Source organism: Sus scrofa, chromosome 10 (assembly GCF_000003025.6).
Source record: "Sus scrofa isolate TJ Tabasco breed Duroc chromosome 10, Sscrofa11.1, whole genome shotgun sequence".
Classification (NCBI taxonomy): domain Eukaryota; kingdom Metazoa; phylum Chordata; class Mammalia; order Artiodactyla; family Suidae; genus Sus; species Sus scrofa.
Genome location: NC_010452.4, coordinates 24,121,059 through 24,143,586, shown reverse-complemented (window position 1 = coordinate 24,143,586; position 22,528 = coordinate 24,121,059). Strand labels below are relative to the sequence as shown.

The window sequence follows — 22,528 nt, the reverse complement described above, 5'->3', positions numbered from 1 at the left end:
TTCTTTCTTTGTTTTTTTAGGCTGCACCTACGGCATATGGAAGTTCCCAGGCTAGGGGCTGAACTGGAGCTACAGCTGCCAGCCTACGCCACAACCACAGCAACACCAGACCCGAGCCACGTCTTTGACCTACACCACAGCTCACGGCAACACCAGATCCCCAACCCACCGAGCAAGGCCAGGGATCGAACCTGCATCCTCATGGTTACTAGTCAGATTCATTTCTCCTTTGCCACAAGGGGAACTTCCCAGATTTATATTCTAAGCATTTGGAATCAACCTATTCATATTATTACAATGTGAGCGCTTCCTCATGGCTTTAATTATTCCTTTGAGGTCTGATTATTAATGGTTGCATAGTATTTCATTTTGTGGATATAATTAATGAATCTCTTTTTATTATTTCCAGATTTTTGCTATGATAAACCTGCGATGAACACCTTATTCCTAAACCTTTGCATGCCTCTTTCCTCAATTTTCTAAGTATAGTTCAAGGCCTCTTCCATCAGGAAGCTTCAGATTTAGCTGCTCACCTTCCCTTCCGCAGTGGCTGTGCCGAACCATACCTCCGCTGGTTCTTAGCCTCGCTCCCTGGTTCTTAGAGTCAGTTACAGGGATGGTCCTCTACTCCTTTTTTTTTTTTTTTTCCTGTATTTTCTAGGGCCACACCTGTGGCATATGGAGGTTCCCAGGCTAGGGGCCAAATCGGACCTATAGCTGCTGGCCTACACCACAGCCACAGCAACACGGGATCCGAGCGCAACTGCGACCTACACCACAGCTCACGGCAACGCTGGATCCTTAACCCAGTGAGCAAGGCCAGGGATTGAACCCGCAGCCTCATGGTTCCCAGTCAGATTTGTTTACCACTGAGCCACAAGAGGAATTCTGATGGTCCTCTACTCTTCAGTGCTGCTACAGATCCAGGGCAACCCTGCCCCCTCGCCCCTTTGCTAACTCGAGGCCACACCCTCTGCTTCTAAGGTCTAGAAACTTGAGACCCAGGAGGCATCCTGACCCCCCCTGCCCCCCGCCGCATACCGTTACTGTACTTCAGGAAGATGGCGATGGTGAAGGGGCAGATCTTGCTTTCCATGCTCGCCGTGAACTCCGGGTCCACCGTGCACACGATGCACAGGGTCTCCATCACGAGGTTGAGCACCTCGGAGCTGAACTGGGCTGCCAGGTGAATCAGGCCCTCCAGGATGCTGGGGAGGAAGGGCTGTAGCACGTGGGTGCTCTCCGAGACCTTCAGCTGGTCACAGTACCTGGAGAGAAGCGAGACCCACTCACAAGCCGGGCCCCGCAGTCCGCAGTCTTTGCAGCCACTGCTACATGTGCAGCCTTTACACGTGTGGTTTTAGAAAGCACTTCTAGAGCAAGCTGAGTTTTCACATTTCTGTGGCTTTCTCTTTCTTCTTTTTTTTTTGGCTGCCCTGCGGCATGCGGAGTACCCAGGCCAGGGATCAGACCTCAGCCACACCTGTGGCAACGCCGGGTCCTTAATCCACATTGCTGGGCCAGGGATTGAACCTACGTCCTAGTCTTCCCAAGATGCCGCTGATCCTGTTGCACCAGAGCGGGAACTCCCACCTTTCTGTGGCTTTTTAAAGAACTATCAGCACCATCATTTCTATGTTTTCTAATTTAGTTCTGCCTTGGTCTTTACTGCCTCCTTTAAAATTTCTGTCATTCCTCCATTCTGTTTTGAAGCAAATCCCAGTCATGCAGTTATATCCACGTTACTAAGATACTAAGTCAAATGCTTTATGATTCCTCAGACTACTGTTTTAGTCACATTCCTAAAATACATATATATATTCTTGTTATTTTTCAAATAGTGTTTTTAACATCTGCTCCAAAACAACTGTTACTTAGCAGGAGGCTATTTTTTTTTTTTTTTTTAACATATTTTGTACTTTTTGGAGTTTTTTTTGCATCCTAAAACGAGATCAATTTGCATCAACATCTTATGCTTGCTTACAAAATCCGTGTACTATTTTTAGGGTTTAAAAGTTTGTTTTCTACCAGAGTTCTACCTATTCACCTCTTATTCAATGATATATATTCACCAGGTACTGCTTACCATATGTCCAATGGGGATACAATTATTAAAAATATATTATCGTTAGTTATCATCAGAACAGCAAGAAAAGTCAATAAAAACATTCTGCATGTTAAAAGAACCTAGTGCAGAAACAAGACCCTCCCCAGGTTCTCAGGAACCACACTGAAACTATAACTTATAACCACACTATTTGTGTCCGCTGCTGGGTTTAAAGGTCTACAGTGACTCGTAAAACCTGTGGGTTCAGACCTCAGATTTGTCCAGACTTTTTGTTTTTCGGTCCATTAATTAATGGCTTACAAATATTTTATCCTACTCAGTAGGTTGTTTTTTCATTTGGCTGATGGTTTCTTTTGCTGTGCTTTTTTTTAGAAATCGCCCCACCCCACCCCACCGCCTTTTTCTTTTTCTTTTTCTTTTGTTGCTCCTCTTCTTGATGTCAAATCCGAAAAACCACTGCCAAGACAAATGTTAAGAAGCTTAGGAGTTCCCGTCGTGGCGCAGTGGTTAACGAATCCGACTAGGAACCATGAGGTTGCGGGTTCGGTCCCTGCCCTTGCTCAGTGGGTTAACGATCCGGCGTTGCCGTGAGCTGTGGTGTAGGTTGCAGACGCGGCTCGGATCCTGCGTTGCTGTGGCTCTGGTGTAGGCCGGTGGCTACAGCTCCAATTCGACCCCTAGCCTGGGAACCTCCATATGCCGCGGGAGCGGCCCAAGAAATAGCAACAACAACAACAACAAAAAGACAAAAAGGCAAAAAAAAAAAAAGAAGCTTAACTTCTATGTTTTCTTCCAGGAGCCTTATGGTTTCAGGTCTTATGTTCAAGTCTTTAATTTATTTTGAGTTGACTTCCGTACAAGATGAGTTTTCCCAACCCCATCATTGAAAAGACTGTCATTTCCCTGTGGCATATTCCTGGCTCCTTTGTCTTAAACTGACTATGTAAATGTGGGTTTATTGCTGGGGTCTCTATTCTGCTCCGTTGATCTTTGTATCTGTTTTTAATGCCAACACCATACTGCTTGGATTACTGAAGCTTCGTAATACAGTTTAAAAGCAGGAAGTGTGACGCTACCAGCTTTGTTCTTCTTTCTTGAGATTGCTTTGGCTGTTCAGCATCTCTTCTGATCCTACGCATATTTTAGGATTGCCTGTTCTATTTCTGTGCAAAATGCCCCTGGAATTTTGATGAGGATTGTGCTGAATCTATAGATTGCTCTGTGAAGTATAAACCTTTTATTAACATTCATTATTCCAATCCATGAGCACAAAACATCTATTTGCATCATCTTCAGTTTCTTTCCTCAATGTCTTACAGTTTTCTGTGTACAGATCTCTTACCACCTCGATTAAATTTATTCTTAGGTATTTTATTGTTCTTGATGTAATTGTAACTGAGACGGTGTTTTAAATTTCCCTTTCTGATAGTTTACTATTACTTCTTTTCTTTCCTAGTTGCTATGGCTGGGATTTTCAGAACTACGTTGAACAGGAATGGTGAGAGCGGGCACCCTTGTCGTTTTTCTTTTTTGGCTGCTCTGTGGCACATGGAGTTCCTGGGCCAAGGATAAGATCTCAGTTGCAGTTGTGACCTAAGCTGCAGCTACAGCAATGCTAGATCCTTAACCCACTGTGCCAGGCCAGGAATTGAACCTGTATCCTAGTGCTCCCAAGATGCCACCAATCCTGTTGTGCCACAGCAGGAACTCCTTTTTTTATTCTGTTTTAAACTTCTTTTGGGGCCATACCCAGGCACTGAATCTGAGCTGCAGTTGCAACCTACCCTGAAGGTTCGGCAACACTGGATCCTTAACCCACTGCTGCTGGGCAAGGGATCAAACCTGTGCCTCAGTAGTGACCTGAGCTGCTCCAGAGAGTGTGCCACAGTGGGAACTCCACCCTTGTCTTATTCTTGATCTCAGAGGAAAATCTTTCAGCCTTTCCCTGTTGAGTATGTTGACTGGGGGTCGTCAATATGGCCTCTACTGTGATAGGCTCTTTTTACACCCACTTCATGGAAAACTTTTTGTCATGAATGGGTATTAAATTTTGTCAAATGCTTTTTCTGCATCTATTGAGGTACTCATATGATTTTTCCTTTTCATTCTATTAACTGGTGAATTACATTAATTCATTTCTGTATGTTGAGTCATCTGTGCCTCCCAGGGATAAATCCCACTTGATCATGGTGTGTGTTCCTTTCACTGTTCTGTTAAATTCAGTTTGCTAGAACTGTGTTAAGAATTTTGCATCTAGAGTCATTAAGCATATTAGCCTGGAGTTTTCTTTTCCTGTAATATTCTTGTGTGTTATTATCAGGGTACTACTGACCCAGTAAAATGAGTTTGGAAATATTCCCTCCTCTTAAGTTTTTTGGGAAGAATTTGAGAAGCACTGGTATTAATTCTTATTCAAATGTTTGATAGAATTTACCAGTGAATCTATCTGGTCCTGGGCTTTTCCCTTACAGAAGGTGTTGGGTTTTTTTTTAGGGCCGTGCACACGGCATATGGAAGCTCCCTGGCTAGTGGTCAATTTGGATGCAGCCACCAACCTATGCCATAGCCACACCAAATCCGAGCTGCATCTGCGACCTATGCTGTGGCTTGTAGCAATGCCAGATCCTTAACCCACTGAGGATCTGGCATCCTCATGGACTAGTTGGGTTCTTAACCTGCAAAGCCACAATGGGAACTCTTCTTATGGAAGATTTTTGTCTGCTCATTCAATGTCCTTATTAGTTATTAATCTGTTCAAGTTTCTAATTTCTTCATGATTCAGTTTTGGCAGGCTGTATGTTTCTAGGGATTCGTGCATTTCTTCTAGGGTGTCAAATTTATTGGCATAAACTTGTTCATGGCAGACTTAGGATACTTTGTATTTCTGTGGTATCATGTGTGAAGTCTCTTCTTTCATTTCCAATTTTGTATTTGAGTTTTCTCTTTTTGTCTTTCTAGTCTAGCTAAAGTTGGTCAATTTTGTTTATTTTTTAAAAAACTAGCAGCTAGTTTCATTAAACTTTTCTCGTATTTTTCTGGTTCCTACCAGTTTATTTTGTTTCTGCTCAGATCTTCCTATTGCTACCTTTGGGCTTAGTTGTTCTTTTTCTAGTTCTTGAGGAATAAAGTTAGGTTGTTTGAAATCTTTCTTTTCTTTTGTTCTTTTGTCAGCTGCACCTGTGGCATATGGAAGTTCCCAGGTCAGGGACTGAATGCAAGTTGCGTCTGTGACCTACGACACAGCTGTGGCAATGTCGCATCCTCAACCTGCTCTGCCAGGCCACGGACTGATCTGGCACTGCCAAAGAGACGAGCTGGATCATTAACCCACTGTGCCACAGCAGGAACTCCTCTTTTTCTTATATATATGTTTTCGTCTATAAACTCTTCTTAGAACTCCGTTTGCTACAATCCCTTAAGTCCCCCCTCCCTCTTTTTTGGCTGTCCCTTGGCATATGGAGTTCCTGGGCCAGGGAACAGATCTGAGCTACAGCTGCCACCTACATGGTTGGCAATGCCAGATCCTTTAACCCAGTGTGCTGGGCCAGGGATCAAACCTGCATCCTGGCACTTCAGAGATGCCACCAATCCTGCTTCGCTACAGTGGGAACTCTGGCCCCACCCATAAGTTTTGGTGTGTTCTATTTCCATTTTCATATGTTTCAAGACATTTTTATTTTCATTTTTTTGTCTCTTTAGGGCCACACCCGTGGGATATTTAAGTTCCCAGGCCAGGGGTAGAATTGGAGCTCCAGATGCTGGCCTATGCCACAGCCACAGCAACATGGGATCTGAGCCACGTCAGCGACCTACACCGCAGCTCAAGGCAATGCCAGATCCTTAACCCACTAAGTGAGGCCAGGGATGGAACCCATGTCCTCATGGATCCTAGTCTGGTTCATTACCATTGAGCCATGACGGGAACTCCCTGTTTCAAGACATTTTTAGATTTCTCTTTGGATGTCTTCTTTTACCCACTGGTTGTTCAGGGTGTGCTATTTAATTTCCACACATGTGTGATTTTTCCAGTTTTTCTACTGTACCTGATTTCTAGTTTCATCCCAATATGGTCAGAAAAGATTTTATTTTATTTATTTTATTATTATTATTTTTTTTGTCTTTTTGCCATTTCTTGGGCCCCTCCTGCGGTATATGGGAGGTTCCCAGGCTAGGGGTCTAATCGGAGCTGTAGCCGCCAGCATACACCAGAGCCACAGCAACGCGGGATTCAAGCCGCGTCTGCGACCTGCACCACAGCTGACAGCAACACCAGATCCTTAACCCACTGAGCAAGGGCAGGGATCGAACCCGCAACCTCATGGTTCCTAGTCGGATTCGTTAACCACTGCGCCACGACGGGAACTCCCCTTGGTATGATTTTAATCTTCTTAAATTCACTAATGCTTTCTGCTTGCTTTATAACCAGCCCTGGTGAATGTTTCATGTATGCTTGGGAAGGATGGGTGTTCTGCTGCTATTGGAGAAAATGTTCTCTATGTCTATTGGGTCCATTTGGTTCCAAAGTATAGTTTAGGTCCAACATTTCCTTATTGATTTTCTGTTTGGATGAGCTATCTATTATTGAAAATGCAGTAAAAGTTTCCTACTGTTATTGTATTGTTGTCTCTTTTTCCTTTCAGATATTCTTATTTGCTTATTATATTCAGGTGCTCTGATGACAGGTGCACATATATTTATTTATTTATTTGCCTGTGGCATATGGAAGTTCCCAGGCTAGGGGTCAAATCGGAGCTGTAGCTGCCAGCCTATGCCACAGCTCACGGCAACACGGGATCTGAGCTGTGTCTGCCACCCACACCACAGCTCACGGCAATGCTGGATCCTTAACCCACTGAGTGAGGCCAGGGATCGAACCTGTATCCTCATGGATGCTAGCTGGGCTTGTGAACTGCTGAGCCACGATGGGAACTCCAATATATTTATAATTATTATATCTTTTTAATGAATTAATCCCCTTATCATAATAATAACCTTAGTTTCTCATTAAAATTTCTGAATTAAAGTCTATTTCGTCTGATAAAAGCATAGCTACCCTCACTCTCTTTTGGTTTCTACTTACATGGAATATCTTTTTTCATCTCTTCACTTTGAACCTAAGTGTGTCCTAAAACCTGTAGTCTCCTCAGGCAGCACAGACGGGGGTCTTTTTCAAAGAATTTAAAATCCTTTCGGTTACTCTTTTAACTGGAGAATTTAATCCATTTATATTTAAAGCAATTTTTGATGGGTCAGCTCACTTTATTAGGGCCATTAATTAATTGCTATCTGGCTCTTTCGAGGCCCTTGTTCCTCCCTTCCTGTCTTCCTCCCTGAACTGGGACTTTCCAGGGTGGAATACTCTCACTCCTTTCTCTTTCGTGTGTCTGTCATCGATTTTTGCTTTGCGGCTACTGTAAAATAATTTAGATATAATATAGTCTGTTTCCTGCTGACAACTTAACTTTGACTGCATACAAAAACTCTACCCCTTCATTCTCTTCCTTTAATGTTTCTGATGTCATGACTTCACTCTTTTTATACTGTGTATACATTATAATAATCACAAATTATTTAGCTAGTTTTTTTTTTTTTTTAACACTTTCATCCTTCAAACTATCCTGAGTTAGGTGGTTGGCACACCACCAGATTACAGCATTGAGTATTATGAACTGATTACATTCTTACCTGTACCAGTGTGTGGCACATATTCAGGTTATTAATAAGCGTTGTTTCGGAGTTCCCGTTGTGGCGCAGCGGAAATGAATCCAACTAGGAACCATGAGCTGCGGCTTCGATCCCTGGCCTCGCTCAGTGCGTTAAGGATCTGGCGTTGCCGTGAGCTGTGGTGTAGGTCACAGACGTGGGTCGGATCTGGCATTGCTGTGGCTGTGGCGGAGGCTGGTGGCTACAGCTCCGATTCGACCCCTAGCCTGGGAACCTCCACATGCCATGGGTGTGGCCCTAAAAAGACAAAAAAACAAATAAATAAACAAAACAAAACAAAACAAAAAAGTCCTCTCATTTCAGCTGGAAGAACTCCGTTTGGCATTTCTTATAAGGCAGGTCTAGGGCTGAAGAACTCCTTCAGCTTTGTCTGGGAAAATCTTTATCTTGTCCTCTTCTGAAGGACAACTTTGCTGCATAAAGTACTCTTGGTTGGCAGTTTTTTCTTTCAGCAAAGTGTCCGCTAAGAAATCTGCTGGTGGCCTCATGACAGAAAGTCCCCGCCCCCTGCCCCATGCTGCCTTTAAAATTCTCTTATTTTAGGTACGTTTTCTTTAAAAAGCTTTCTGCCCCTCTCCTCTTCTCCTAGGACTTCAACAATTTGTAGACTGTGTCTCCTAGTGGGTATCCCATAGCTGTTCACCTCTTCTTCATTCTTTTTCAGCCACTGATCTCTGTCCTCCTCTGACTGGATAATTTCAAAGGTCCTAATCTTCACATTTCACTCTTCCCTCTGCTCAGCCCATCCTGCCACTGATGGTCTCTACAGCATTTTCCACTTCATTCTCCATCCTCCAGCTCCAGAATTCTTTTGGCTCTTTTTACATTTTTCTCTCTCCACTGACCTTCTCATTTTGTTTGTCTTTCTGGGCTTTCTTGTAGTGGAGCTCCTTAAAACGGCTGTTTGGAATTCTTTGTTGGGGAAACCACAGATCTCCTGACTTTGGAGCTGGTTCCTAGAAAATCATCTTTTTTTTTTTTTTTGGTGATGTCACACTTCCCTGATGTTTCATGTTCTGCATCACTGTCTGCACATCTGAGGTGGCAGTCACCTCCTCCTGTCTGTACTGGCCAACCTCTTCAAAGTGTCCGATCTTGGACCGTTTTTGCTCCAGTGGTTGCTGGAACTTCTCCACTTGACCCTGCACTTTGACAAAGCCTCTCTCATCCACGTAGTCTCAGGGTCTCCTGGACCACAGCTGAGAGGGCTGGAGCTAGCTCATGGGCCACTTCGAGATCCACAGCTGGGGCCTGGGTCTGTGCTCCCATTACCTGGCACACAGGGGTGATACCTGCCCAGGGGTGAGAGCCCCTGAATCCCTGGGTGTGCAGTGCTGCTGACAGGGATTCAGGGGCTACAAACAGGCTACAGCCAGGACTACGGTTGGCAAGTCAGCCACGGGGATGTGGGCCTGTCTTCTTGAAACAGTTCTCCTTGTTCCTGGATGGCACTGGGTGTGACAATCTCCTCCTTCTTACAGACCCCAAATTGTTGAGGGAGGGATAAGAGTGAGGGACAGCTTATTCAGACATCCTGCTGACATCCACCCTCCCACTTCCTAAAAATACGTAACAATGCCTGGCATCTCAGCCTCTGCTTCAAAAGGTAAGAAGGTAGCATAGGCAGGTGGAAGATGAACTCTGTGTTTTTAGTGTTTTTGCAATTTGGGGGGACTTAACTGAGTCCCCTAAGTTTGGACGTAACATACTCCTTAAAACAACAATGCTCCCTTTGGTCTGGGAAGGAATCTAAATAAACAACCGGGGAGCCACTACTACATTACTTGTGAAAAAGAGAGGTAAAAGTGGGAAATTAATGGCAGTGTTTCCAGGTCACATTATCCTAAATTTGGTTTGCAACACAGAAGCACTCAGTCAACCAAATGACCTGAGCTCTACCCCTGCTTCTCTGATTGACTGCTGTGCAAGCCCTAGGCAAGTTACTACTCCTCGGAGCCTCAGGTTCCACACCTTTGTAAGAAAGGCGGTTGGCCTCGATGATTCCAGAGCTGGAGTGAACTAAATGGAATGAGGAGTGAAAGGGGACAGGACACATCTGGAACTCGCAGAAGCCATGTTCCTGGAATGGTCTCTTTCCCTGTCCTTTCAACATCTGTTCTGCAGATCTTTTCTTTTTTTTTTTTTGTCTTTTTCTAGGGCCGCTCCCACAGCAATATGGAGGTTGCCAGGCTAGGGGTTGAATTGGAGCTGCAGCCACCGGCCTACACCACAGCCACAGCAACACGGGATCCAAGCTGCGTCTGCAACCTACACCACAGCTCACGGCAATGCCGGATCCTTAACCCACTGAGCAAGGCCAGGGATCGAACCCGTAACCTTGTGGTTCCTAGTTGGATTCGTTAACCACTGCGCCACGACGGGAACTCCTGTTCTGCACCATAATCCACTGGATAGCTGCTGTCTGGGACTTCTATTTTGAGTAGTTTTCTCTTAAAATAGTTCTTATTGTCCTAAGGTATAGTACTCACCCCCAGATGGCTCTCACAGCAGAAATTCGAACTGACGGGGGTTGTGTCTCATGAAGACCACTAACTGTTGCCTGAAGAAACTGCTGGATCAATTCAGGGGACATAGCAACAGTGAACCGACTGGCAGCCCAAAGGGCCCGGCCCAAGAGGAAAGGAGACACTGGGAGGAAGAGACAGCAATTAGGGGCTGGACAATCAAAGCTCCTGCTACTCGCCCACCGACCCCGACTCCTCAGCCTGTGTACTAACTGAGTACCACACAGTCCACCCACATGCCCACCCACCCCCACTCCCAGCCTGTGTACTAACTGGGTACCACACAATTCACACAACTTAACAGAGAGAAAAAGCATGATCTTAAAAGATAAAAGCGGGCGTGTGACCTACGGCATAGAACATTTCCCAGTTCGGCTCTTCGCCGCTGCAAAGTGCATTCAGAATACTCCAGACGAAGAAGCCTCTAAATGACTTCTCCACTTCCAGCTGGAGTGTTATAAATTATAATACCACTGCTGGCGTATTATGAATTATAGTTCTGCCACTCCTTTCTTTAAAATGTCAATAACTTCCATAGCCTCACAAACAAAGCCCACCTTAAACAGCATGGCATTCAAGACCCCCTAAGATTGGGGACTCTAGCATCACCTCTGATTTCCCTTTACGTTTTCCTTCTAAACTCAGGCACACACCCTCCCCGGGGAGTCGCCATCTGACTCGGTCATTTCCCTGCTTTGTTTATAAGCTAACACATTCAGCTCTCAGTGCATCCCATAACCGATCTCTTGGGCTGAAGTAATCCTATGTCTTTATTAGCTTTCTAATATTTTATATGTACACACACACAGACATGTATACACAGTGTGTGTATATATGCAGATAAACAGGTAGATATCCCAGCTACTGGTGTAAGGATGACTAGGCCCTGCCTCCTAAAAGATGCTTGAGGACAGAGACTATACTTATTCAGCTGTCATAGTGCTTAACTTAGTTACCTGCACAATAACCATTTAGTTGATGGGAACTATTCAACAGAACCTAACAAACTGGGCCAAATAATCACCTCCTAATCCTAATTCTCCAAGTATACAGTCCAGGGACTCCTGAAAGTCATACAAGTTAAAAAAACTATTTTCACAGCAACATCAAGACGTGATTTGTCTTTTTCACTCTCATTCCTTGCTGAGTACACAGTGGAGTTTTCCCAAGGTTTTATGATGTGTGACAGCATGGCGCTGACAGCTAATGGAACGGATGCTTGCACTGCTGGTGTTTCGTAGACTTACAGCTTTAATTTCTTTCTTTCTTTCTTTTTTTCTTTTAGGGCTGCAACTGCAGCACATGGAAGTTTCCAGGCTAGGAGTCCAGTCAGAGCTGTAGCTGCCAGCCTACACCACAGCTCATGACAATGCCAGATCCTTAACCCACTGAGTGAGGCCAGGGATTAAACCTGTGTCCTCATGGATAGTAGCTTGGTTAGCTGCCACTGAGCCATACTGGGAACTCTTGACAGCTTTAATTTCTAATACTGTTACCTGTGACTCACCAAAAAATCCCTTTTGGGATCACTGATAGTTTTTTAAAGTGTAAAGGAGTCCTGAGATCAAAAAGTTTGAGCATGACTTGTTTAGAAAAGCTTTGCTAGAGCAAATTCTACAGAAGACACATTGATGGGTTTGAGAAACGCCAACACTTTGATACGACAGGCACTGTCCATTAGGTGCCAGGCACTGTGGGGAAAAGAAGGCACCCAACATGATTTCTAGTGTCAAAGTCTTACATCCTAGTAGGAGAAAGAAAACACACTCACCAACTACAACATAATGTAGCACATGATAAATGCAGAGTAAAGAAGAGTATATCCCAGCGCATATGAGCCTGGGATCCTCAACCATTTTAATTCCGTGATTTTTTTTTTTTTCTTTTTGGGGCCACACCCACGGCACATGGAGGTTCCCAGGCTAGGGGGTCTAATCGGAGCTGTTGCTGCCGGCCTACACCACAGCCATAGCAACGCCAGATCTGAGCCGCATCTGTGACCTACACCACAGCTCACGGCATTGCCGGATCCTTAACCCACTGAGCGAGGCCAGGGATCGAACCCGAAACCCAATGGTTCCTAGTCGGATTCGTTTCCACCGCACCAAGACGGGAACACCAAAGCTATTTTTTTTTTTAATGCTAGTGGCTAACATGCATATGAGAATAGAATGTTTAATTTTTTAATTTATTTTTGGCCATGCCTGTGGCATGCAGAAGTTTCCAGGCCAGGGATCAAGCCCAAGCCACAGCAGTGAGTCCTTAACCACTGGATCACCAGGGAACTCCTGGAACACTTTAATTAGAAAGAAAGGAGTTCCTACCGTGGTGCAGTAAATTAAGAATCCAACTGCAACAGGCTGGGTCACTACAGAGGTGTGGGTTTGATCCCCGGCCTGGTGCAGTGGGTTAAAGGATTTGGCACTGCCACAGCTGTGGTGTAGTTTGAGGCTGCAGCTCGGATTCAATCCCTGGCCCAGGAACTTCCACATGCTGTGGGTGTGGCCATTATAAAAAAAACAAAAAAAAAAAAAAGAAAGAAAGAATAAATAGTTTTAGAAAAATGACAGAAAGGCAAACAGAAAGGATAAGCCAGACACAGCTGCCTGAGGGTGTCAGGGACTCTGCAAGTCACGCCCAGCAGCCCAATCTGCATTCTGTTCAGATGCCAAAACCCAGCCCTGACTGTGAGTGCAGACGGATGTGGAGGGAAACCTGAAGAGCGGGGAAGAGCTGGAAAGGAGGCAGTCCTGGTCTCCTGGTTGGTGAGGGCTGTGTCTGGAGGGGAAGAATCTTCCGCAAAGGGATACCCATCTACGTGGACGACAGAGCCACAGACAGGTCACAGACCCTCCAGAAGCCGGCACCGGGCTAACACACACCTGAGAGGTTGAGGTCTGCCAGGACGACGTTGGTCAGGAACCCGTGTATGTGGAAGTTGACCCTGCTGTTTTTCACACTGTCAGTGATGATGGACTTCACTGAGCCGAGCGCGAGCATGCACGCCTCGTGGATCTTCCACCTGTGCAAAGGGTACCACAACCTGGTAAAACAAGCCGCACTGCCCAAAAGATAAACATCTGTGGAGGAAAATTCAGGAAAGGGCGTCTCGGCAGTCTGACCCGAAGGCCATTTAGCTGCTCTTCCAATCCGAAGCTATAGCTGCCAACAGCGTCATTTAATAATAAATTTTTCTAATTAAAAACAAAGCACCAGTCCTTCCTTTCTAGGCTCTTAAAAAAGTGGTAAAATAAAAGCATCTTAAGGATGAGAGAAACTGCTTTAAGACAGATGATTCAAAGCAAGGACCTATTTGCCTGAGGCCTGAGGCCCAGAGCGTGTCCCTAGCCTAAGCGCCCGCTGCTCCCTCCTACCAGTGCTCCGTGCCGCTGTTTTTGCTCTGCTCAGCTTCTTGCAGATGCCGTGTGGCTGCAGCGGCCAGGGCTGCCGCACTCTCATTCTGGAAATCAGTGGCCACAGCCTAAGGAGAGACAGGAGGAGCAAAATGTTCTCGTGCAAATTAAATCCACTTTCACTGAAAAGTGCAAATTTAACTGCACACTGAATGGCTCTAATTCTTTCACATGCACATACTCAACCTGACTGAGCCCATTAAAAATACAACCTCTAGGAGTTCCCACTGTGGTTCAACAGAAACGAATCCAACTAGCATCCATGAAGATGTGGGTTTGATCCCTGACCTCACTCAGTGGGTTGAGGATCTGGCGTTGCCGTGAGCTGTGGTGTAGGTTGCAGATGTGGCTCGGATCCCGAGTTGCTGTGGCTGTGGTGTAGGCTGGCAGCTGCAGCTCCGATTCAACCCCTAGCCTGGGAACTTCCATATGCCTTGAGTGTGGCCCTAAAAAGCAAAAAGAACCCCCAAAAAAACAAAACAAAAAAAACCCTCCAATTGTACCAAGGTCTCAAGATGAGGACTTCCTACTGTGGCACTGAGGGTTAAAGATGCGTTATCTTCAAGGTGGCTTGGGTTCAATCCCTGGCCCAGGAACTTCAAGATGCTGCAGGTGTGACTGGAAAAAGAAGCAACAAAAAAAGGTCTTGAGGAGTTCCCATTGTGGCTTATTGGGTTAAGAACCCGACTAGCATCCATGAAGATGCAGGTTCAATCCCTGGTCTTGCTCAGTGGGTTAAAGATCTGGCGTTGCTGTGGCTATGGTGTAGGTTGCAGATGCGGTTTCGATTGACCCCTAGCCTGGGAACTTTCATATACCATGGGTAGAGCCATAAAAAGAAAAAAAAGAAAAGGGAAAAAAAGGTCTCAAATGAGGAGTTCCTGTTGTGGCGCAGTGGTTAACGAATCCGACTAGGAACCACGAGGTTGCGGGTTTGGTCCCTGCCCTTTCTCAGTGGGTTAATGATCCGGCGTTGCCGTGAGCTGTGGTGTAGGTTGCAGATGCGGTTTCGATTGACCCCTAGCCTGGGAACTTTCATATACCATGGGTAGAGCCATAAAAAGAAAAAAAAGAAAAGGGAAAAAAAGGTCTCAAATGAGGAGTTCCTGTTGTGGCGCAGTGGTTAACGAATCCGACTAGGAACCACGAGGTTGCGGGTTTGGTCCCTGCCCTTTCTCAGTGGGTTAATGATCCGGCGTTGCCGTGAGCTGTGGTGTAGGTTGCAGATGCGGCTCGGATCCCACGTTGCTGTGGCTCTGGCGTAGGCCGGTGGCTACAGCTCCGATTCGACCCCTAGCCTGGGAACCTCCATATGCCGCGGGAGCAGCCCAAAGAAATACCAAAAAGACAAAAAAAAAAAAAAAAAAAAAAAAAGTCTCAAATGAATTTAATTTCAGCAGTACCTATATCTCCTCAGTGGCCAAGCACTGTAAAGCTATATTCAGCAGAGCCTAAGGGATCAATGACAGATTCAGCTGTGGATGGCAGGGGACTGGACATTTACTCCTGGGAGCCTGACTGTGGAAAGAAGAGGCTGATCTACTAACTGAAACTTGGGTGGTCTTTCGTAGGTGCCTTAGAAATACCAGGGCTACCGAGACACGTTCAGCAAGTGCAAGCACGAGCTGTGCACCCAACAGGTAGCAAGTACAGCCCCTCACAAACACGTCGATGTTCCAGGCAGAGCCAGAGAAAAAGGAGCAGACGTCTGGATGTTTGTCTCCCAGCAAGATACACAGTCTAAAATTTTAGGGCTGCACCTGTCCCCAGGCTAGGGGTTGAACTGGAGCTGCAGCTGCCGGCCTACGCCACAGCTACAGCAACATCAGATCCGAGCCGTGCCTGCAAACCACACCACAGCTCAGGGCAAGGCTGGATCCTTAACTCACTGAGCAAGGCCAGGGATCGAATCTCATGGATACTAGTCGGGTTCTTAACCCGCTGAGCCACAGTGGGAACTCTACACATACATACTTATACACACACACACGCTTTTTAAAAAACATTTGTCAACCTCAGTTTGTGCTAGACTTTTCCTGGAGTGAATTAAACTGAAAAGACTGATTCGACCACCCTTACTCGCTAGAACACGATCCTCTGCACAGTTTTTACATCTAACATTACATGTAAATCGGAACTGGAAACCATGACTTCAGAATTCCCGAGTCTCGGAGTTCCTGTCGTGGCGCAGTGGTTAATGAATCTGATTAGGAACCATGAGGTTGCGAGTTTGATCCCTGGCCTTGCTCAGTGGGTTAAGGATCTGGCGTTGCTGTGAGCTGTGGTGTAGGTCGCAGACACAGCTCGGATCCCACGTTGCTGTGGCTCTGGCGTAGGCCGGTGGCTACGGCTCCGATTAAACCCCTAGCCTGGGAATCTCCATATGCAGCGGGAGTGGCCCTAGAAAAGGCAAAAAGGCAAACCCCCAAAAAGCAAAAAACCAAAACAGAATTCCCGAGTCTCAAACGTCTTTCGAGATGCTCTTGTCATCCACCCAAAGCCCAAGATAAAGTCACCCAACAACACCGCTCAGCGTGGGCTCAGTGTCGAGAAAGCAGCGGGGAAGTTCAAGTTTGGGATTACCCGGCAGAAGTAAGGTAAGCCTCTCACCAGCAACAGGTCCTGAGCTGCGATCCTAACCGTGTAGGAGAAGGTGTCGTCATCTTCATCCTCGACGAACTGCTGGGGGTTGGCCGTCCACACTTTAATCTGGAAGGACGACGATGGCGTGAGGTCTCCATGCGGCTGCCTATCTGGTGCACACACGTGCCCTCCGTGCAGCCACACGTGCCAAGTTCAACCTCCTGTTTTCATCCTGAACAGAACTCTACTCTCTCTGGTGCAGAGAAGCCAAGCCTTTACACCAAGGTGAGCGGCCAAGGCCGCTGCTCACCTGCTACTGTGGACGCAGGCCGCCTGCCAGCTGCTACTCTGATGGATCCATGTTCTCAGCACATTGGGTCTGAGGGGGTAATTAAGTCAATTCTTGTGCTATTCAGTTAAGACAGGTCTTATCTTTTCAACGCTCATTTCCGGTCTAATGATGCACCAGCCAGGGCCATGGTCTGAACTCTGTATTTCACTATTCTCCTTTCAGAGAAAGGACGGGTTCTTCTGGATATCAGAGTCTTTGCTTAGTGGTCCTAAAACCAGAAGGATTCTAAAAGTTCAATGACCTAATGTAGGAGGTGATAAAGCCCATCACCCAGGGATCTGGCAATAACATGACATCAAAGCTTTCCTACAACTTTCCTACAAGGTCTGTTTCTAGGAATGAATCGCTCTTTTGACCTCGATCTCACATTCAAGTTGCACTTCCCAGAACGAGCTGCCAAGTGCCTTCCGAAGGCGCTTTACCTGCTCCTCGGTGATCTGCATGTACAGGATGACGTAGTAAATCAGCTCGGGCAGGGCTTTCCTAACAGTGCTTTTGAATTTGCTGTTTTCTAGGAGAGCGTGCACAAATTCAAAAATGCTGAAAACGAGATTTTCGAAGCCCAGGACTTCACCTACAGGAAATACACAAGAGAGGAGGTTAATGACCAGAAAGCACAAGGAAGGCACAGAGCCTGGAAATGAACTACGCTGCTTGCTCTCTGTAAGTTAATGGATATTGAAAGTACTTGCTAATTATTATTCCCCCGGGAACGGAAGAGAGGGCTGAGGAGTCAAACGAAAGGAACTTGGTTTTTCAAGTGAAACAGTAAGACCCGCTGACGATATTTTCTACTCAGAAATCCCATGATTTTGAGATTTATGCAAACGCCTCTTAGAAACAGACCAGCAACTTTCAATTCTGCACTTCCCCACATCAACCACCCTGAAAGGAACCTCAACTGGAACACGCACTCAAGACCGGGAAGCCTCTAAGCTCCTGCCTTTTCTCTGTCTTTCCCTCGCTAGCTCCCTCTGCTCAGAAAGTAGGACGCCAGCTAAGACCAAAGAAACCACATACCGTCCGAATCCACAGGGTCTTCTACTTCCTCTGTGTAATTGACCTCCGTCCTCACATAAGTATGACGCAGAGTAAAGAAACAGAATCTGGAGTCTGCTTTATATACATTCTACAAGGGAACGCTACACACTCCAACGCTAAGAGCAGATACTTTAAAACAGGTGGAAGCACCCAACACCAGCTTCCCAACTACCAGTGGTGGCAGGTCCCTTAAACTTTCTGGAAAGGATATAAAGCCGCACTTTCTGTTAGGGTGTTCCACACAATAGGCAGAATTTGCTGCATGGAGGCCACCATGTGCTTTGGGAAGTTTTTCACCAGGGCTGTCACTGCCTGAGAAGTTAAAGAGAAAAACCCCGAGAGTCACAAGTGCTATGGAAGAAAAACCACCCACTCGAGGCCCCCCTTCAACTCCAAGCCTCTCCACAGCAGTGTGTGTTTACCTTCAGGACTTCCATCTTAAACCCGCTGTCGGACGTGGGGCCGTCGGGGATCTGGAGGGCCTGGACAAAGGCCTCTGTGAACTGCTGCACCACAGGGAGGATCAGCACCTTGGCGGCACCCTGGGCAGGGGAACCAGAGTTGGCACCGGGCACACCCTCATCAGGGCCTTGGGGGCACAGGTCTACCCCTGAGCTAAGAGCCCACACAGTGGGCAGGTCTCCTCAGGCTCGGGCCCAGGCAAGAGGGCGTGGCCAGCTGCTGGAGGTGGCCTCACGACCCGCTCCCTCACCTGACACCTGCAGGTCCTCACCAGGAGCTTCTCGAAAGCTATTACATGAGAGCCACTTTTCAAAGCTACTTCTGAGTCTCAAGTGTTCACCAGAGGGTGGTAAGAGTAGCAAGTTCTGGGCGACTACTGTGACAAGGATGCAGGATGAGGTGCAAGAAGGATAAGGTTCCAGTGAGAGGAAACTAAACTGTAACCAAGCAAGCAAGAACTGGAATCAGAACTCTAAAGCACGCATGCTGCAGGCTGCGGCCCACCGGGCGCCGCTGCACCGGGCCTCCAGGCAGGCCACCTGCTCACCTTCTCCAGCTCCTCCATGTTGCAGATCATATGGGCACAAGTGGTGAAGATCTCCACGGCTCGGGACCGGGTTCGAATCCCGTACACCTGGGAAACAAGTTCCAGCACAGCCGTGAGACGGGTGTGTGTGTGTGTCTGACTAGAAGAAAAAAGCTAACTGCAATCCTGATGTGAGAATGGATTCCTGAGAGATGGGAAACGTCATCCACTGACGTCTGAGAGACAGACTTTTATAATTTAGGGAATAAAAGGCGGCAGGCTGTTAGAACCTCTTAGATCAGCCTTATCTACAGGTTTCTGCAGGCGAATGGGACTAAAAATATCAAGCTGGGTTCTGCTGGAACCCCCACCCCCACCCCATGGTCAGTGTATTTCTTGAAAAACACAGCCCTCGGCTGGGGACAGAGAGGAGTAGGAGGGTAAAACGTCACCCCTAAGAGGTGTCAGTAACCTGCCGCCTCGATGGGAAAGCGAGGGCCTGTCCGGTCAGCGCAGTGATGGACTGGGAGCTGGGGTGGGGGACTCAGCGAGGCTGAGGCAGCACGAAGGCGCGGTGCTCAGAGGAGACCTCCAGCTACTGCGCCCTCCCTCAGGGGCAGTCCCCGCAGATACAAGGGAAAGGGCTCCAGGTGACCCCGTCCAGGTCTCTGTCAGCTCGAGCCTTCAGGCTTGGGAATTGGCAGCAAACACAACTGTCTCCCACCAGAGGGGGAGGCTGGCCAGAGCCCAAGCGCCTCCTGCTGCCTACCTCGGCCATGGTGAAGATCTTGTACATCTCTGGGAGAATGACAGGAGCCACGAGGGGCATCTGGGTGTCTGTTACCTCGCGAGTGAATTCTACAAAGAAAAAAGTAGCGCTGTAAAAAAAAATATATTCCTACATAAAGACGTTAAGTGTGGCAGTTTGCAAACAGATAGCACCCAGGTAAAGACACTGCCTGGGGCCTCACCTGGGGAGGAGGGGTGGGACAGTCTGGCTAATCATGTCAGAAGGGGGAAGAGAACAGTAGGAGCACACAGGAGACGGGGAGCGAAAACCTTCAGGAAATGCTGAAAGAAAATCTGTAGGAATTGTGGCTCAGCAGGTTAAGGACCCGATGTGGTGTCTACGAGGAGGCGAGTTTGGTCCCTGAACTCGCTCTGTGGGTTTAGGATCTGGCGTCGCCGAGGCTGTGGTGTAGGTTGGCAGCTAGTCTGGGAAACTCCATATGCCACTGGTGCGGCCGTAAAAAAACCAAAAGAAAAACCTGTAACAAAACTATGTAAAAACCTTTGCGAGGCCACCTTGGAAATTCTGAATCCATCTCGTCTGCCCAGGTATCAATAGCCAGGTGTACCTGGAGGTGTCTCGCCCCTGGGCCCACCTTCAGTACCCGCCCCAGGAGCTGCTCTGATGCAGGTACTAAAATGCATGCAGACTCACTGGGCTCCACCTCCACCTGGACAAGTGCCCCTGCCCTGAGCCCGATGCCAGAGGCCACTGCTCCAGGGAACCAGGGACTTCCATCCACCCTACGAATGTGGCAAAAAGCAACATGCAGTGGAAAGGGACCTGAAGAAGGAGAAGAGGGCATGGCCTTGCTCCGCCCGCACTTCCCAGACCCCTGAGGCTCCGAGAGGGCGAGGGCCCCAGGAGGGCGTTGCTAAGTGCGCAATCCTGCCTGCAGCCCAGCGTCTGCTCACTCCTCTGCTGCCTCGCCCACCGCACGCGCTCCTCTCGGGATCATTTTTGGTGGTCTCCATTTACCAGCACTTTACACGCTTCAGTCCAGACTAAGTGTTCTCAAGTCACCTGGGACGCTGGCAAGGTCAGTCTCCAAAGTTCTCTGAGACTGAAGAAAAGCTGGAGCTTGTGGCTTACACATTTCAATCCTGCCTTGGTGCCTGCATCTCCCGGTTTTTATGTCCTTTACGACATCTCTATAAGACCCTGGGGGACTGCAGGGTCAGGGGAGGGCTCTACAGGTCAGTCCCTACTGCTCAGCGCCACGCTGTCGCCCAGCTCCTGGTAGGCACTCCTGTCACTCAGGACCCAAGGACGAAGCCAGGGAAAGGCTCCTGGTACCTGTCAGCACTCGCATGGCTCCATGGACTGCGTTTAAGTCTCCGCTCACCAGCATCTCCATGAGCAGGTTGAAGAGCTGGGGCCAGGCTTCAGGCCAGTCCCAGTGCGCGATGGCTGACACGGCATAGGCCACGCTGGAGCGCACCTTGCTTATCGACTCTCTCAACCCGCTGGGCAGCAGCTCCCGGATGACGATTTTTGCCTGCAGAGGAGAAATGCCCGCCTGCCATTAGAGCAGTCTGCGAGGGACTAGGGAGTCCTGTCTAGTCTCCCTGCTGGCAAAGCAATGCGTAGTCATAACCTACATGGGAAAAAAGAAGGGGTGTGTGTATATGAATGACTGATTCACTGTGCTGTACACGCGGGACTAACACAGCACTGTAAGTCAACCAATAACAGTAAAAAAGAAAGAAAGAGAGAGACATTATGGAGGGCAGTAATGCCTGATGTTTGGTGTTAGAATTTCCATTAAGAAAGAAAAGGAGATGTTCCCATTGTGGCACAGCAGTAACAAATCTGACTGGTATCCATGAGGATGTAGGTTCGATCCCTGGACTCACTCAGTGGATCAGGGATCCAGTGTTGCTGAGAGCTGTGGTGTAGGTCGCAGACATGGTTCAGATTCCCCATGGCTGTGGCTGTGGTGTAGGCCGGCAGCTACAGCTCTGACTCGCCCCCTAGCCTGGGAATTTCCATGTGCCGCAGGTATGGCCCTAAAAAGCAAAAAAAAGGAGCTTCTGTTGTGGCTCAGTGGTAATGAACCTGACTAGCATCCATGAGGATGCCTGGCCTTGGTCGGTGGGTTAAGGAACCAGCGTTGCCGTGGTGTAGGTTGCAGACTCAGTTTGCATCCCGAATTGCTATGGCTGTGGTGTAGGCCAGCATTTATAACTATGATTTGACCCCTAGCCTGGGACTTCCATATGCTGTGGCTGCGGCGCTCCCCACCCCGCCCAAAAAAGAAAGCAAAGCAGAGCAACGTGTACAAGGTACTGCATATCTATGGAGAACTCCCAAATATAAACTGCAAGCAGCTCACCCAGACGGCTCACCTTTGATCTCTAAACTCACGCTGTCTATGGCAGGAGCCACCAGCTACACGTGGCCATTTAAATTTAAGTTAATTAGGGAGTCCTGTGTTGCTGTGGCTCTGGTGTAGGCCAGTGGCTATGGCTCCGATTCGACCCCTAGCCTGGGAACCTCCATATGCCGCAAGGGCGGCCCAAGAAATAGCAAAAAAAAAAAAAAAAAAAAAAAATTTAAGTTAATTAAAATTAAAGGGAATTAAAACTTCAGGTCCTCGGCTGCATCAGCCCCAGGGTAAGCACTGCCCACCGTGGTGGCTGGTGGTGACAGGGGCAGCACAGGTGCGCAACAGCCCACCAAGGCAGAGTCCCACTGGACGGCGTCACTCCGGACCTACTACCTCAGAACTTCTTAGGGCCCAGAATGGCTGCACAGCGAGGACTAAATAGAAACATTACTTCAGTTAATCCTCGAATAATTCTTTGAAGCTGGAATTTTAGATACTTAGGAAACTGAAGCTTAGAAGCTAAAATACCTCCCAGCTATTTCCTAGCTGAGAGGCAGCCTGAGACGGGTTCTGACCTCCATCCCTCTGCCGGGAAAGCCAGCCGCCCGGCCCACCCGTCGCCTTTTCCACCCGGTCTCTTGAGAGCGCTTTGCCCACAAAGAGTGCCAACAGCCCAATCTCCCAAGACGGCCCTCGGACCTCCACGGGTAGGCCA

General features: G+C 47.7%; 1 protein-coding gene across 8 annotated transcripts in view; it reads right to left on the bottom strand.

The window, feature by feature from the left end:
• Nucleotides 1-22,528, bottom strand: part of IPO9 (importin 9) — a 40,169-nt gene that overhangs the window by 6,708 nt on the left and 10,933 nt on the right. For all 8 annotated transcript variants that reach the window (XR_002336277.1, XR_002336274.1, XR_002336275.1 and 5 more), the window contains 12 exons: nucleotides 20,781-20,982; nucleotides 19,464-19,552; nucleotides 18,716-18,802; nucleotides 18,129-18,248; nucleotides 17,918-18,018; nucleotides 17,686-17,744; nucleotides 17,088-17,239; nucleotides 16,341-16,439; nucleotides 13,692-13,798; nucleotides 13,200-13,339; nucleotides 10,282-10,441; nucleotides 1,042-1,268 (listed from right to left, as the gene is read on the bottom strand). Coding sequence is in view for 4 of the 8 variants with exons in the window: in XM_021064520.1 (XP_020920179.1) it covers nucleotides 1,042-1,268; nucleotides 10,282-10,441; nucleotides 13,200-13,339; nucleotides 13,692-13,798; nucleotides 16,341-16,439; nucleotides 17,088-17,239; nucleotides 17,686-17,744; nucleotides 17,918-18,018; nucleotides 18,129-18,248; nucleotides 18,716-18,802; nucleotides 19,464-19,552; nucleotides 20,781-20,982 (1,543 nt within the window). In the remaining 4 variants the exon portion in view is untranslated. The remainder of the gene's footprint in view (nucleotides 1-1,041; nucleotides 1,269-10,281; nucleotides 10,442-13,199; nucleotides 13,340-13,691; nucleotides 13,799-16,340; nucleotides 16,440-17,087; nucleotides 17,240-17,685; nucleotides 17,745-17,917; nucleotides 18,019-18,128; nucleotides 18,249-18,715; nucleotides 18,803-19,463; nucleotides 19,553-20,780; nucleotides 20,983-22,528) is intronic.